The 12,957-nt window shown below is 36.3% G+C and overlaps 1 protein-coding gene across 1 annotated transcript; it reads right to left on the bottom strand.

Moving 5' to 3' along the window:
• Positions 1-273: 273 nt before the first annotated feature.
• Positions 274-8,732, bottom strand: LOC136282382 (uncharacterized). Its single transcript, XM_066169968.1, has 8 exons — positions 8,615-8,732; positions 5,679-5,956; positions 5,231-5,345; positions 4,549-4,671; positions 4,024-4,146; positions 3,022-3,049; positions 2,429-2,564; positions 274-1,201 (listed from the first exon to the last, which is right to left on the bottom strand). Exons 1-8 carry the CDS (start codon positions 8,688-8,690, stop codon positions 683-685), a joined length of 1,398 nt encoding a protein of 465 aa, XP_066026065.1. The 5' UTR covers positions 8,691-8,732; the 3' UTR covers positions 274-682.
• Positions 8,733-12,957: the final 4,225 nt, after the last annotated feature.

Below are 12,957 nucleotides of genomic sequence, written 5' to 3'. Positions count from 1 at the left end.
AAAAGTGGGAGAGAGGAAAGAACGTAGAAAAGGGGGCATCTATGTAAAACGGGCGATGTGGTGGAGAGACAAGATTAGTTACGGAAGATTGTTACATATAAGCAGCTTGTCCAAGGTAGTTAGCAAATAAGTGCCCCACCCGATCTTAGATGAGCTGATAAGTCCAGAACTGTGCAAGTACATTTCACAGGAGGCAACGAAAGATAAAACTGCAACAAACTAGTCAATTTTATTGAAGTATCGTTTCAATTTCATTTAGGCCAGAAGCATTGCTGTTCATTTCCTTTAAGGTTTATAGTGATACACATAACAATCCAAATGCAGTGGGAGAGATTTTGACCCGTCCACCTCTTCCTCAAAGGATGCACCTTCTGAAATTTTAGGATAATGATAGAAAACATTATTGGCCAATAATAATTTCTACGATAAAGTAAGCGAGTTGGACACCTTTGTTATCAGAATATTTGAATGCTGTTTGATATGCCGTTTTACATGAAAGAATTTTTACCTTGGTATCTCAAATTTACCTTTCTAGACTTAGTAGAAAGAATGGCTAGAGATTGATCTAGGGTAAAACCAAAGTTATACACGGACATAAGTCCCTATCCGAGGAAACAGGAAAAATCTGTATAATGACTATTAGACTTGTTATAAGTGTTTTTTTGCGAAAGCTGAGCTATATTTATTGTACCAAGATGTATCCCATGGCTTTGATGTGTTTGTATCCATTATCAGGAGAAACACCGGCCTCGTTACCGCACGTGTTTGAATTGTCAGGGCTCCCTCCCGTGCCAAATCCGATTCTTGAGTCACACGAGTTACACTTTTCCCGGCCGTTGCTAACAATACCAATTCTGGCTTTAGAATGTTCTTTCTTAGTACAAACGACATTGAACCCTTCTTTGTTGCACTTGTTCTGTAATGAGCCTTGGGAACCAATCAAATCTTTCCACTTCTCACGACCCAGTGAGGTGGCGTTGTATCGGCCATCAGCAATCAGTGAGTGCAGAGAGTCAGCTTGCTTGTTGATGACAATGAACCCGAGCTGTGTGCCGATCTTCATTCCGAGACATATTTTGGAGAAGGAGGTGTTCCAGTAGGTGGGTAGCTTTGTTTCCTGTTTGTCAAACCCAGTCTCTCCACCGGGGCGGTTGTATTCATCGTAATTGCTCCAATACTGCGAGTCATAATGGAAGGTGGTCTGAAATGTAGTAGCATTTTAGTTTTGTGTTTTCTCCGAATTGATGGATATTTGCTCTCTGCCTCCTGTTGTGTATCTGCATATATCTAGCTGTTAGTAGTAGTATAACTATTTATTTTTTCCTCCATTTCAACAGATGAGTCTAATGAATAATTTCAAGTTAGATAAGAGGGTGGAGAAGGGCATAATATAGCGAGCTAATTAGATACTCTTTACCTTAAGTTACATTTTTTCATACAGTAAAAAGAAGCGATACAATAAGATGTAAGATATAAGATACAAATGTAAGATACAATATATAAGAGAGGGAATAGGAATCACACCTTAAACAACAAATATTTAAATAAAACATGGTCAGAGGAAGACATTAATCAGTACTGGGAAAGGTAATGTGAGAAAAGTGCTCTTTTAAAAAGGTTTTAAATGGGCTTCTCTCGTATAGATATAGGAATATCATTCGAATAATAGCACCCTATAACTGTTGGAAAGAATTTATTTATTCTGAAGAGGCTGGGGTTCAGGTGTTGAGAAGATGTACTTCTAATGGCATAATCATGGATCTCATGTACAAAAGAAAAGGTAAAATTAGAAGATTTTTGTCTACAATATAACCGTAGAATAGTTGACAAGTACTCAATTTAATTATGTCAGGAAGCTTAATTAGGCCGAGGCTTATATAATGGGGATTAACATGGTCACGAATTGTTACATTGTTGATGATTCTCATAGCTTTGTTTTGTAGCTTTACCAACTGAGACAATTGAACTTCGTAATCATTCCCCCACAATATGCAGCCCTATGTTAAATAAGGATGTACAAGTGCACGCTATACACTTAGAAGAGATTGAACTGTTAAATATCGTTTCAGTTTTGCGATTACGTTTAGACTTTTGCTAATTTTACTTCTAATATCATCAATATGATCATGCCACAACATAAAGGAATCGATAAGTAATCCTAAGTATTTAACGGTGTGAGCTGTTACATGATACTAGAGGAAAACACGTTAGGATATATTTATACATTCTTTTAAACTTTTCTTTTTCAAAAGTCATTATAAACACCATAAGTTTTGAAATTTACGTTGAACAAAGTCTGTTCTTCGTGCATTACCTTCTCGAAGAAAAACAAAAGTCATACATATGTGACATGCACGTTTGCAATTTGCAATGTTTTGAAAGAGAGCGGGTCTATATACGAAATAAATCATTCATTAACAGTATGCACCTCATTTCCGTTAATCTTCATGACTGGCGTCCATCCTCCATCTCCACACCCAAAATTTCCCATGTGGCAAAAAACGGACAATGGTTTCGAGTCAACAAGAAGGGTAATCACACCACTCATACTTGATCGTTTGAATAAAAAAGGAAAAAAAAGGAAAACAAGAAATGAAGTAGACAATGGTAGTGAAATAAAACTAAAGCTTATTAAATAAATATCATAACTACGATGAAAATGGCGAAGATACTGAGTGATAACGATAATTATCCGACAAATACACGAATGAAAGTTGATCACTCAGGAAAATATGTTGATAACTCCGTAATATAAACAACAGCCTTCATAGCAACAATGCTCGGTTATTTGTCCTGCAAGTAAACAGATGTCCGAGGACAAAGGGCATTTTTCACTTCTTCTTTGAGGGCAGTAATAACTCCACCAGGATGAGTCAAGGTTTAAAGGAGGACTACTTCGCGTATAGGATATGGTTTAAAAATTTTTGTAGCTCGGTGACGTGATGGCTTAAACTAATTGTAGGCAAGCGAAATATTTGATGTACCATGAAAATAATACCTAGTATCAATTCTACTTACATGTCATGAATTTCTTTACAAGAGTTAGCTCCTGGAAGAAGTTTAAAAATATCTTTGATTAGAGAGAATTGTAAATTTGTTTTAGCTATATCTTAATCCATCATTGGGAAACTATATTGAGCCCAGTCTGACTGACTGACCGAATAATTTTGTCATGTTCCAGGCTCTGCTTTGTGGCTGAAAGCAGTTTTCAGTTTTCTTTCACTTTGTTTGGCAGCACGTATGTTTTCTTCAAATACACCATTGATAAAAAGCGACGTCGGGAAAGCATCGATTGTTGTTATCTTTATAAAACAATATTTTTTTTATTTAGCCAGAGGAGCTTAAAATTAAGTAGATTGTGAACTCGAAACGACAACCGCTATTCCCACTGCGGATATTGTGTTATCATGTCAACTCTACGCGCTCTTGTACATTTATTGAATGCTCTCAACCAATCAGATTTTTCATAATTAGTTTAATGTATAAAAATAGTGGTTTTCCTGCACCTTTGGTAGTCTTAAATAGTATGATAAAGGTAGCAAGATTCTTAAAATTGCCTTGCAGTCTTTGCTTTGTAATACCTGTAAATTCTCAACTAGTATATAGGGGATCATCTATATTTCGACCCCAACGTTTACCTTTACACTCTCGTCCATTTCCAGCGAGTCCATGTTTACATGTACAACTGTATGACCCTTTTGTGTTATTGCAAAATGCGTGAGGACTGCAGGTGTGTAGCGCGCTAAGACACTCGTTGATATCTCCAAAAGAAATAATAAAAATAATGGAAAAATAGACAGACAAATAAATGAACAATTAAAAAAATAGCAACTTATATGAATGCAAGACGCTTAGGTGTTTATCCTGTACTATTTGGTTTTTTAGTTAGAAGGCAGAATTTTTGGTTTGTATTTTTTATGTCCGTGGGCGTGGCAACACTCTTCTAGCATTTCACTCATTTCATGAGAAAGTTCGAAATTAGAAAATCCTCCTTTGCTCAATATTCCCAAAGGTAACGCTCACCCTCGCATTCTCTTCCACTCCCAGTGAATCCAAGTTTACATGTACAGTTGTAAGACCCCTTGGTATTGTTGCAATAGGCATCAGGGCTGCAAGAGTGTGACCTTGCAACACACTCATCGATGTCTGTAGATATAAAGCCGACAAATAATTACGGAAACACATCTATAATTTAAAAGGTCAGCAGCATTACCTGATATTCGCATTTGATTTGTGCAGCATTGATACTTGTTGTTAAGAATATCAAATAGATTTCTGTAGCCATTAGACAGTCTGTGCAACAAAAGATGAATGAAACTAAGAAACAGTGATCAGCAGATTGATTCCATTTGGTGCGAAAAACCTTTCATTATCAAGAGTAATTTTTTTCAATGTGATTTTGTCTACATGTATCTCTGCCTGCGTTCAGTTTCACTATGTATTTTTCTGCTGAGAGAATCGAGATGTAAGTTACGATTCCTTTGTTGATAATTTACAGATGAAAGCTTCATTTTTTCATCACATAATTGCTTTGAATCCAATGTCTACCTCTACATTCTCGTCCATTTCCCGTGAATCCATGTTTGCATGTGCAATTATATGAACCTTTAGTATTGTTGCAAAACGCATCAGAGCTGCATTTGTGTAGTCCACGAACACATTCATTAATTTCTGAATAAGAAAAAAAATAAAAAATTAAATAAAAACAAAATTATCGTACAGAAAGAAAAAAACATGGAAGCACCAACAACTGTAAAAAAGAAAGACAATGAATGTAAGCCTCCTTTACATACTATTCTTAGTATGGTAAACGCAGTCTTTTGTTTTATCATGATCACTACAGTTACCTTGTAAGTCACAAACAGTACTGATGAGCTTCAAAACAGTGATATCCTTTTTTTTCTTTTAATCCGGAAAGCTCATTTACTATTTTTCTGTCCACTTTCAGTGCAGCTCAGCAGAAGATATGTGATGACGAATAAGGAGAAGGGAGATGACGAGAAGATAAGGCAAAAAACCAAAAATTCGCCTTTGAGTTGTGTTGGTGAAGAGACCGCAACAAAGCCCTGTTGCGCTTCGGTTTTTAATGGCTAGTAAGAGTGGTTTAAGCAACTCAAGGACGGAAAAGCTCTGTTATTCCGTGCGACCCATTTAACAAGCAGCGGTAAAGTATTTCCTCGTTGTTGTTAAACTGAAGGTCTCAAAATATCAACATAAAAGTTGTATTTACCTCTTTCGCAAATCGGACCCTCAAATCCAGCGGTACACAGACACCGATAACCTTTCTTAGTAAATCCGCTTTGACAAGTAGCATTGTTCTTACAAGGATTTTGAACGCAATTGCTCTGAAAGAAGAAACAGACCATTGTCATTGTTATTATTATCATTATAATCATTTTTATCATCTAATAGTCAACCACACCGCTACCATCATCAACATCGTCATCGTTATCCTTGTCATCATAGTTGTTCTCCTATTTCTATATTTCTCCAATAACTTTGAAATGCTTTGTCTTTGAGAAGATTTTGGTGAAGAACACAGACACAATATTACCGCTAATGTCTTGAAAGGGTGAAAACAACTCAAGTTCGAAACTAAAGGTAAACATGAGACTAAGAGTCTTAAAAAAATAAACAAAGTAAACCAATCTAAATCTTAAATTGAAAGTTATATTTACCTCAGCTGCGTGATAAGAATACATTTCTTGTTCTATCAACTTTTTTTCGTGTCCTTCATGAGTAGCATTGTTCAGTTCACATTTATAGTTTCCATTTCCATCTGCTCGTGCATAAAGATTAATGCTGACACAGTCGGGCTCCATATAACACAAGTTTTCACAGAACCTGGAAATTGTTATTTCTACGGTGCGAATTGTGTGGTTTACGAGGCGTTTCCCTTCAAATGCTTTCTCAGGCCCAAACTCCAAATTGCGACACTGGTCTGCGATGCAGACGTCTTTGAAATGGAAATAATAAATACATTAAACGTCATACGACTGCTTTTGGTGATAAGTGACATTTAATTATCAATAGTGTTAGACTTTTTTCTTCGCCTATTTTATTCCTATCTAGTAGAAAGTCTTTGAAAGGAAAGAGATATACAAACCCTCGACAGTATCTCGGGTTTCCACAACTTTCTCCCAAGTCTCCCAGATTTCTTGATAAAAAAACTAATTTTCTAACCTAATGACGAATTCTTCTAAGTTGAATATAACGTTTCCCAAAAAGTAACGATAACGCAAACCAAAGAAAATATGAATTGGTTATGGGTCATACTGAAATGAACCTTGTGACCTGACAGCCTTAGGTATCGTAAAGCAGAGCTCCAATAAAAGAAGGGAGACTGAAACAGAATACATGATGCGAAGCACGATTATAAAAGTTCTGGCCATTTAAACGTGTGCCTGAAACAGTAGAAATTAGGCTGTCGCCGGTTAAACCACTGGCTGTCAAACTGTTTCGTATGTCAACTGTTCTGTCTTAGTTTATACACGTATACAATATTATACAAGTATACATATTTGCTTAGAATGCTGCTCTGTTCAGCAATAATTTGCCTTTCAATTGCCATAATAAAGTGTTGTCACATTATTCTGTGGTCTGACATGCTATCATAAAAAAACTGATAAATAACAGTTGTAATTATGCAGCCGTGTTACACGTTAGCCAGTTCCACGACACTTTTCATATCCATACTGTTGTATGGTAAAAGGTAAATGGAATTTCCTAAATGATACGCACACTGATATTCAAACCGTTTGTGCCGAATTAAGATAAACTGGACCTGAAAGAATTATTTTAAACGAAGTGGTCTCCCAAAAAAATAAGTAAAGAATCCATTAAATTCCCCACGCATTACAATCAGTCAAAACAATGTTTATGTCAAAATCGAACAACAGTGTCGTCAGCATGTTCTCTACTCTCACTAAGCACGCTACAATAAGCCAGTCAGAATCCTTTTTTGGAATGGTTCAAATAATCGAATTAGTCGACCAAGCGACCAAGTCGCTTGGTCGACTAGTTAACCGCAAATTAATGCAGCCATTGGGCGTAGAACTGACAGATGTTATCCGTCAGTCGTAAACAAAGTTAACTGGAAAAGTTCAATGTTTTAGACTTGGCGGAAAGAAATTAAATGGAAGCCTTAACAAAGCCAAAATTTTTACCGTTAGTTATAAAGCTGTCACCGTACTGAGACCTACTAGTAAACAAAGTTATACGTCATCGCGGAAATTAAAAAAATCTTACCCAAAAAACAGTTTTTCCTGAGTTATAATATAGAGATCAAACGGAAATTGGAAGACATTATCGATGATTTACGGGAGGAACTAGGGTGGTCATCCTTTTAGAGTGGGAACTCCAGGCATATAAAACTGGCTTCAATTTCCAGTTCTTACCCTTACGTGTACAGCATTTCCACCCACTCGTCCGACGAACTATTTGATATTCTGCTGAACGTGTTTTGGCCGGCTTATTATAAATGTAAACAATAATATCTTAAACGACTTTGAATACATGAAAATCATTATTGTGTAGTAACAGTAAAGGGAAACTATTCCTCGTGTTGCCACATGCGCCCTTTTTAGTAAACTAAATATAGAACCAGGCACAAATTTAACTAGCTTCTTCTCTATCTTTTGATGCAATCGACGCTAACTTGATTTGCTCAACTGCATTGGAAGTTCAACGTCTTTGCTACTGCACAGAAAATATTGATGCAATCTCGAGGAAAATAGCTCTGAACAAGCAGCTGCTTTAATTTTGGCATGAACCTACCCGCTATGTTCGAAGGTAAACAAGAAATTGAATGCTTTGAAAGACCGTTTAGGTATTTGCATATTGAGAGGCGATTTTTTTCACCTTCTGCGGACTACACATTACAATCAATAAACATGGTATTCTAAATAGCTTTTAATCTGAGGCACATTGAGGAAAGTTCAAATAATTCCTTATAGGAGGCCTAGGGTCTCAATAGGGCTAATTGTAAGACGAAAAACGAAAATACTGACAAATTTTAACCATAAGTGTTAAAAAAAACAAAAAACAAAGTAATTAACTGTGAACATCTTTTAATCGCAATGGAACCGATAGCTGTAAAATAATATAAATGAGAAAGACAGAGTGAGTTGGTGAAAAACGACATTCAGCAGACAGTGCAAACAAAGTTTTGTTCAAAACAGGGACCCAAGAAAGTGCGTGGAAATGCGACTTATAAATACTTTTTCTCGACGCATACTGTTAGGAAGATTTTCCGGTGAAATTTTTGTACAATGTGACTGATGTAAGATTGCAGAAACTGACTGAAATTTACTTTACATTCAAACGGTGTAAGTGATTGTATCAAGATAAAAAGTGGTTTTATGTACAAAATATCTAATCGCTTGGAGATATAATCGTTTTGGAATAAATTGAGACATAGCTTGAATAATCTTCATCGTCATGACGTTTTGGGAAGAACAGCCTGTGGTAAACTTTGGGCGTGCTTTTGGTTTTCATTTCTACTCGTAGAAAGGCCCGCCTCATGTAGGGCGGAAGGGATCTAGAAGTATTAAGGGAACATGGAAAAAATCTAAGAAAAACTTGAATAAAACAAAGGATGTGATAAAACATTTACCTGGAGAACAGTTAGCTGCAGTGAAAATAGAAGGCAAGAGAACGGAAATGAGATAGCGCTTGAAATCAGCAGACATGATGGATAGGTAAGGCACTTGGTGAAGTTTAGCTTTGATTGCGCTTTAAGTTTCCCATTTAAGTCGCACTCAAGTTGTATGTGCTGCAGCAACTCGAATCTGTTTTCACTTAACAACGAAACGCTGCGCAATTTGCTGGTACAATAGACTAACAGCTTCCAACTGTCTGAGAGAACTCGGGGTTCATTGGCTCTAAATTAGATTCTGGCCAATTGTAGCGGCGTGTTAAAGACATGGTTTCTTCGCTTTCGTTTACTTAATGAGGAAGGGACTGAAAACGAAAACAGAACAGAACCTTGGCGATATGGGTTTCTAATTAAATTACAGAGGCTCTCTCCCTAGAAAATTTGAAAATTCAAATGCATTCTAATGACTCTCATCTGATATTCCTTATGGTGGGTAGATGAAATTGTTGCATGGTGCAGCAACGTCCTAATTTGATGATGGTACAAATCCGCGTTTTAGTCCACAAAAGTACTCTCAAACGCTTTTAACGCTTTGCCGTTCAGATATTTGAAAAGAATGTTTAATTATAGGAAAATCCCTAAACTCACTATCTTCATCTCTTCATGAATTCAGTTTTCAATTCGCTCTCTGATTCATCAACCTGTATTGGTTCAAGTCCAACGTTCGTATGTAATTGCGGTATACACTCTTTCCCCGAATAAGCCCCTGTGCTTATTTTAAGTTCATATATATATTGGCAATATGAGCAGGTGTTTTTTTTGCATCTCCGCTAGTTTGTTTGAGAAATTGTAGCGGCCTGTCAAAGGGATGGTATCTTCTTCTTCGTTCACTTAATCATAAAGGGACTGAAAAGGAAATAGAACAAAACCTTGGCGATACGGATTTCTAATTAAATTGCAGAGGCTTCCTCCCAATAGTTTGAGTCAAATATTTTCATTTATATTTACATGCTTGTATTTCTTGTAACTCAACAACTCAAAATCTGTTTTCACTCAACAACAAAACGTCGCGCAAGTTGGTGGTACAGTAGACTTTCAGCTTCCAACTGTCTGAGAGAACCCGATGTTCATTGACTCTAAATTAGGTTATAGCCAATTGTAGTGGCCTGTTAAAGAGATGGTTTCTTCTATTTCGTTAACTTAATCATAAAGGGACCGAGAATGAAAACAGAATAAAACCTTGGCGATATGGGTTTCGAATTAAATTGCAGAGGCTTTCTCTCTCATAAAAATGTGAAAATTCAAATGCGTTCTAATGACTTCCTTCTGATGTTCATTATGGTGGATAGATGAAACTGTTGCATGGTGTGTGATGTCCTAACTTGATGATGGTGCAAATCTGCGTTTTAGCCGACAAAAGTACTTTCAAAGACTTTTTAATTTTCTTAAGGCTTAAATCTGCCGTTCAAATATTTGAAAAGAATGTTTAACCATGGGAAAATCCCTTAACTCATCATCTTCATCTTTTCATGAATTCAGTTTTCAATGCACTTTCTTACTCATCAACCAGTATTGGTGCAAGTCCAACGTTGGAATGTAATTGTAGTATACATTATTTCCTGGAATAAGTGCCCGGACGTTTAAAATGTATTAATATACTGGCAATGCAAGCAGGTTTCTTTTTGCATCCCCACCAATTTGTTTGAGAAAGTGAGGTGGGAGGGGGGAAGGGTTAGGGCACTTATTGGAGGGTGCGGGTATTTATCCTTTTGGCCTTGGTGGTGGGCCACTATTCGGGGGAAGGCGCTTATTCAAGCGTGGGTGGTTATTAAAGGAAATACAGTATTTGTTTCGTTAACAACCATGTTTGTCTCCAAAGATTAGGAAAAAAAAAATAGTTGTAGGGTAGGCAGCCATCAAGAACACACAACATTTCTGATATTATTCTAGCCTTTACCCTAAGTCTTTGATGTCTTGACAGTGTGAAGAGCACCCTGTTTCTTATTGAAAGTCTCTCGTCACAAAAACAAAACAAACAAATAAAACAAAACAAAGAGGAAGACGTAGATATGCCTTAAATAACAATATCTAGTCACCGCATTTTAACAGTGTTATTGTTCGAACGAGTGTCTTCTCTGTCAGCTGTATATATGAACATATTAAATTTACAACTTTTGCCAATTTCAACACCCTATCTTTATCAGAAATAAGCTAGGTAATTAAAGTTTCTTGAGAGGAAAGTCGTCTGTATTTTTTTTGAGAGCAGGACGTTAGTACCAGCTAAAGGAAAAAGCCAACGATGAAACAAAAATGAAATGATCAAAAAGAAGAGGAAAAACTTCGTCCACAGTGGTCGTGATCTAAGAATTCGAAAGATCTCTACGCGATACGAATCGAAAGCGCACGTTTAAGAAGTTTACATTCAATACTGAACGGCGCGGGACTTTTCCGGCTAGGCTATGGGTTACGAATCCCGTGTTAAAATGCATTTTTCTATGGGAGTTTTGTCTCATATACACAGCTCTTGGATCATAAGGTAAGTTTTAGTATAACTCTTCGTAGGTTCCCACCTCATTATTGATAAATCCACACTTTATTTTGAGTCGTTACTAACCCATAAAGATAGCATTATCACAATTTGAAATTTGCTACATGTTTAAAATGTTTGTTCGGATCTCAATCCGGAATCATCAGCAAGTTATCGAATTAATTTGATTCCCTTTTTTATCGCTATTATCTTGTTATCTTTGGTTTTCTTCCGATGAAACTTATTTAAAATGATATTCATTGGTATAAACAGCAATGATGTAAAACCACTTTGACGTCGTCTTCGGATAGATAGTCGCGTTTGGCATTTTCACGGCCAATGAAAGGCCGTAGCGGTATATCAAAGGGACTGCATAACAAAATAAGTCTCTTGAGGAAAAAAGTGAGACCTTGAATTGACCAAGTTTTAAATAAAAAGGACTAAAATTACAAATTTAATCACAGTTGTTTCGAGTTTTGAATAATTGGTGTCTGGACGGCAAGATGTCTGACCATAGACTGTGTATTTTAGAAACAAGGCGAAAAAAAAGAGGTAGAAAATTTACGCTTAAGTCGAACAAAAAATAAAGTAGCCATAAAACTTTTTTAGTAAATCCATCACCCTCAATGTAGAGCCTTTCACAGAATACTAGATGAAAATTAAGGGAATAATTTTTCTTTCAGAATTAGTTCATCTCCAGAGAAAAAAAATCAGTATTGGTCTTGGTTTTAGATAAAAATGGACTAAAAATTCCACTATTATTACAAGTACTACGAGCACATAATTGCTTGAATAATGGCGTCTAAACGCCAGTATGCCTGACCCTACACTGTTTATCTTTAGAAGTAAGGCTGAGAAAATGAAGCGATGAAAAACCTACGCTTTGTTATAATTAGAAGTGATACATGTCCGTTTTAATGATAAACTTTCCTGTGAATTTATCGCCTCTAATGCCGAGCCTTTTACAAATTATTTGGTTAAAATTAGGGAAAATGAATTTTCTTAACAAGCAGTTTTTAGCACCAGACTTTGTTATGTTAGATGGTAATTCAAAACAATTTCATCCTCCCAGGTGTTTTGCAAATGCTTCAGCCGCAAGTTTTGAGTTTCCTAATCCCTTTTTACAAGCAATAACAATAAGTTTGGATTCCTTTTATTATATATATATATCTTATTAGACGTTTTTGTGTGTAGTATCGGTTAGTATTTTAACAAGGTGTGCCGTATTTTGACGAGTCCATGGGGCACAACTCGTTAAAATACTCAGCGATGCTACACACCAAAACGTGTAATAAGTTATTTATTATCCAACTGCTATATCTCCTTTATGCTAATTCTCTCTGCTTGTTTTTTACAAGGCGGTAAAATCAAAGCGGATAGACAAGCGTAGCACGCATAGAGAAATTAATGACCAACTGTCCAAATAACCGTACAATATCGCAAGATATTTGTACTCTATTTGCGCATTATTTGCACTCTTCTTTGTGCAGTTGGATAATAAGCACAGATATTGAACGTCGGAAAGCACTTTAGCTAAACTGTCACACAAAATTGTTGAATTGTCGAATATAAAATTCACGATTTCTGTTTAAAATTCAAATTACGTGAAAAATTCACTATTAGCAAGGGAAGATCGCCTCGTCTTGAACGCAGTAAAATTACCACAGACCATCACTTCAGTGCTTAATCGCTATCCAGCAGACAAGTGTGAATAAAATGTACTGTACTATCCACTGGATAGCTATATCTAGTGAATAGTGTTATCGAACTGGGCCAAGTGAGCGAATGATGAACTTAACACGGATCTACACACGAGTCCACACATTTTATATGT

Source organism: Pocillopora verrucosa, chromosome 7 (assembly GCF_036669915.1).
Source record: "Pocillopora verrucosa isolate sample1 chromosome 7, ASM3666991v2, whole genome shotgun sequence".
In the NCBI taxonomy this organism is placed as follows: Eukaryota; Metazoa; Cnidaria; class Anthozoa; order Scleractinia; family Pocilloporidae; genus Pocillopora; species Pocillopora verrucosa.
Note: the sequence above shows the minus strand (reverse complement) of the source record. Positions and strands in the feature narration are given on the sequence as shown.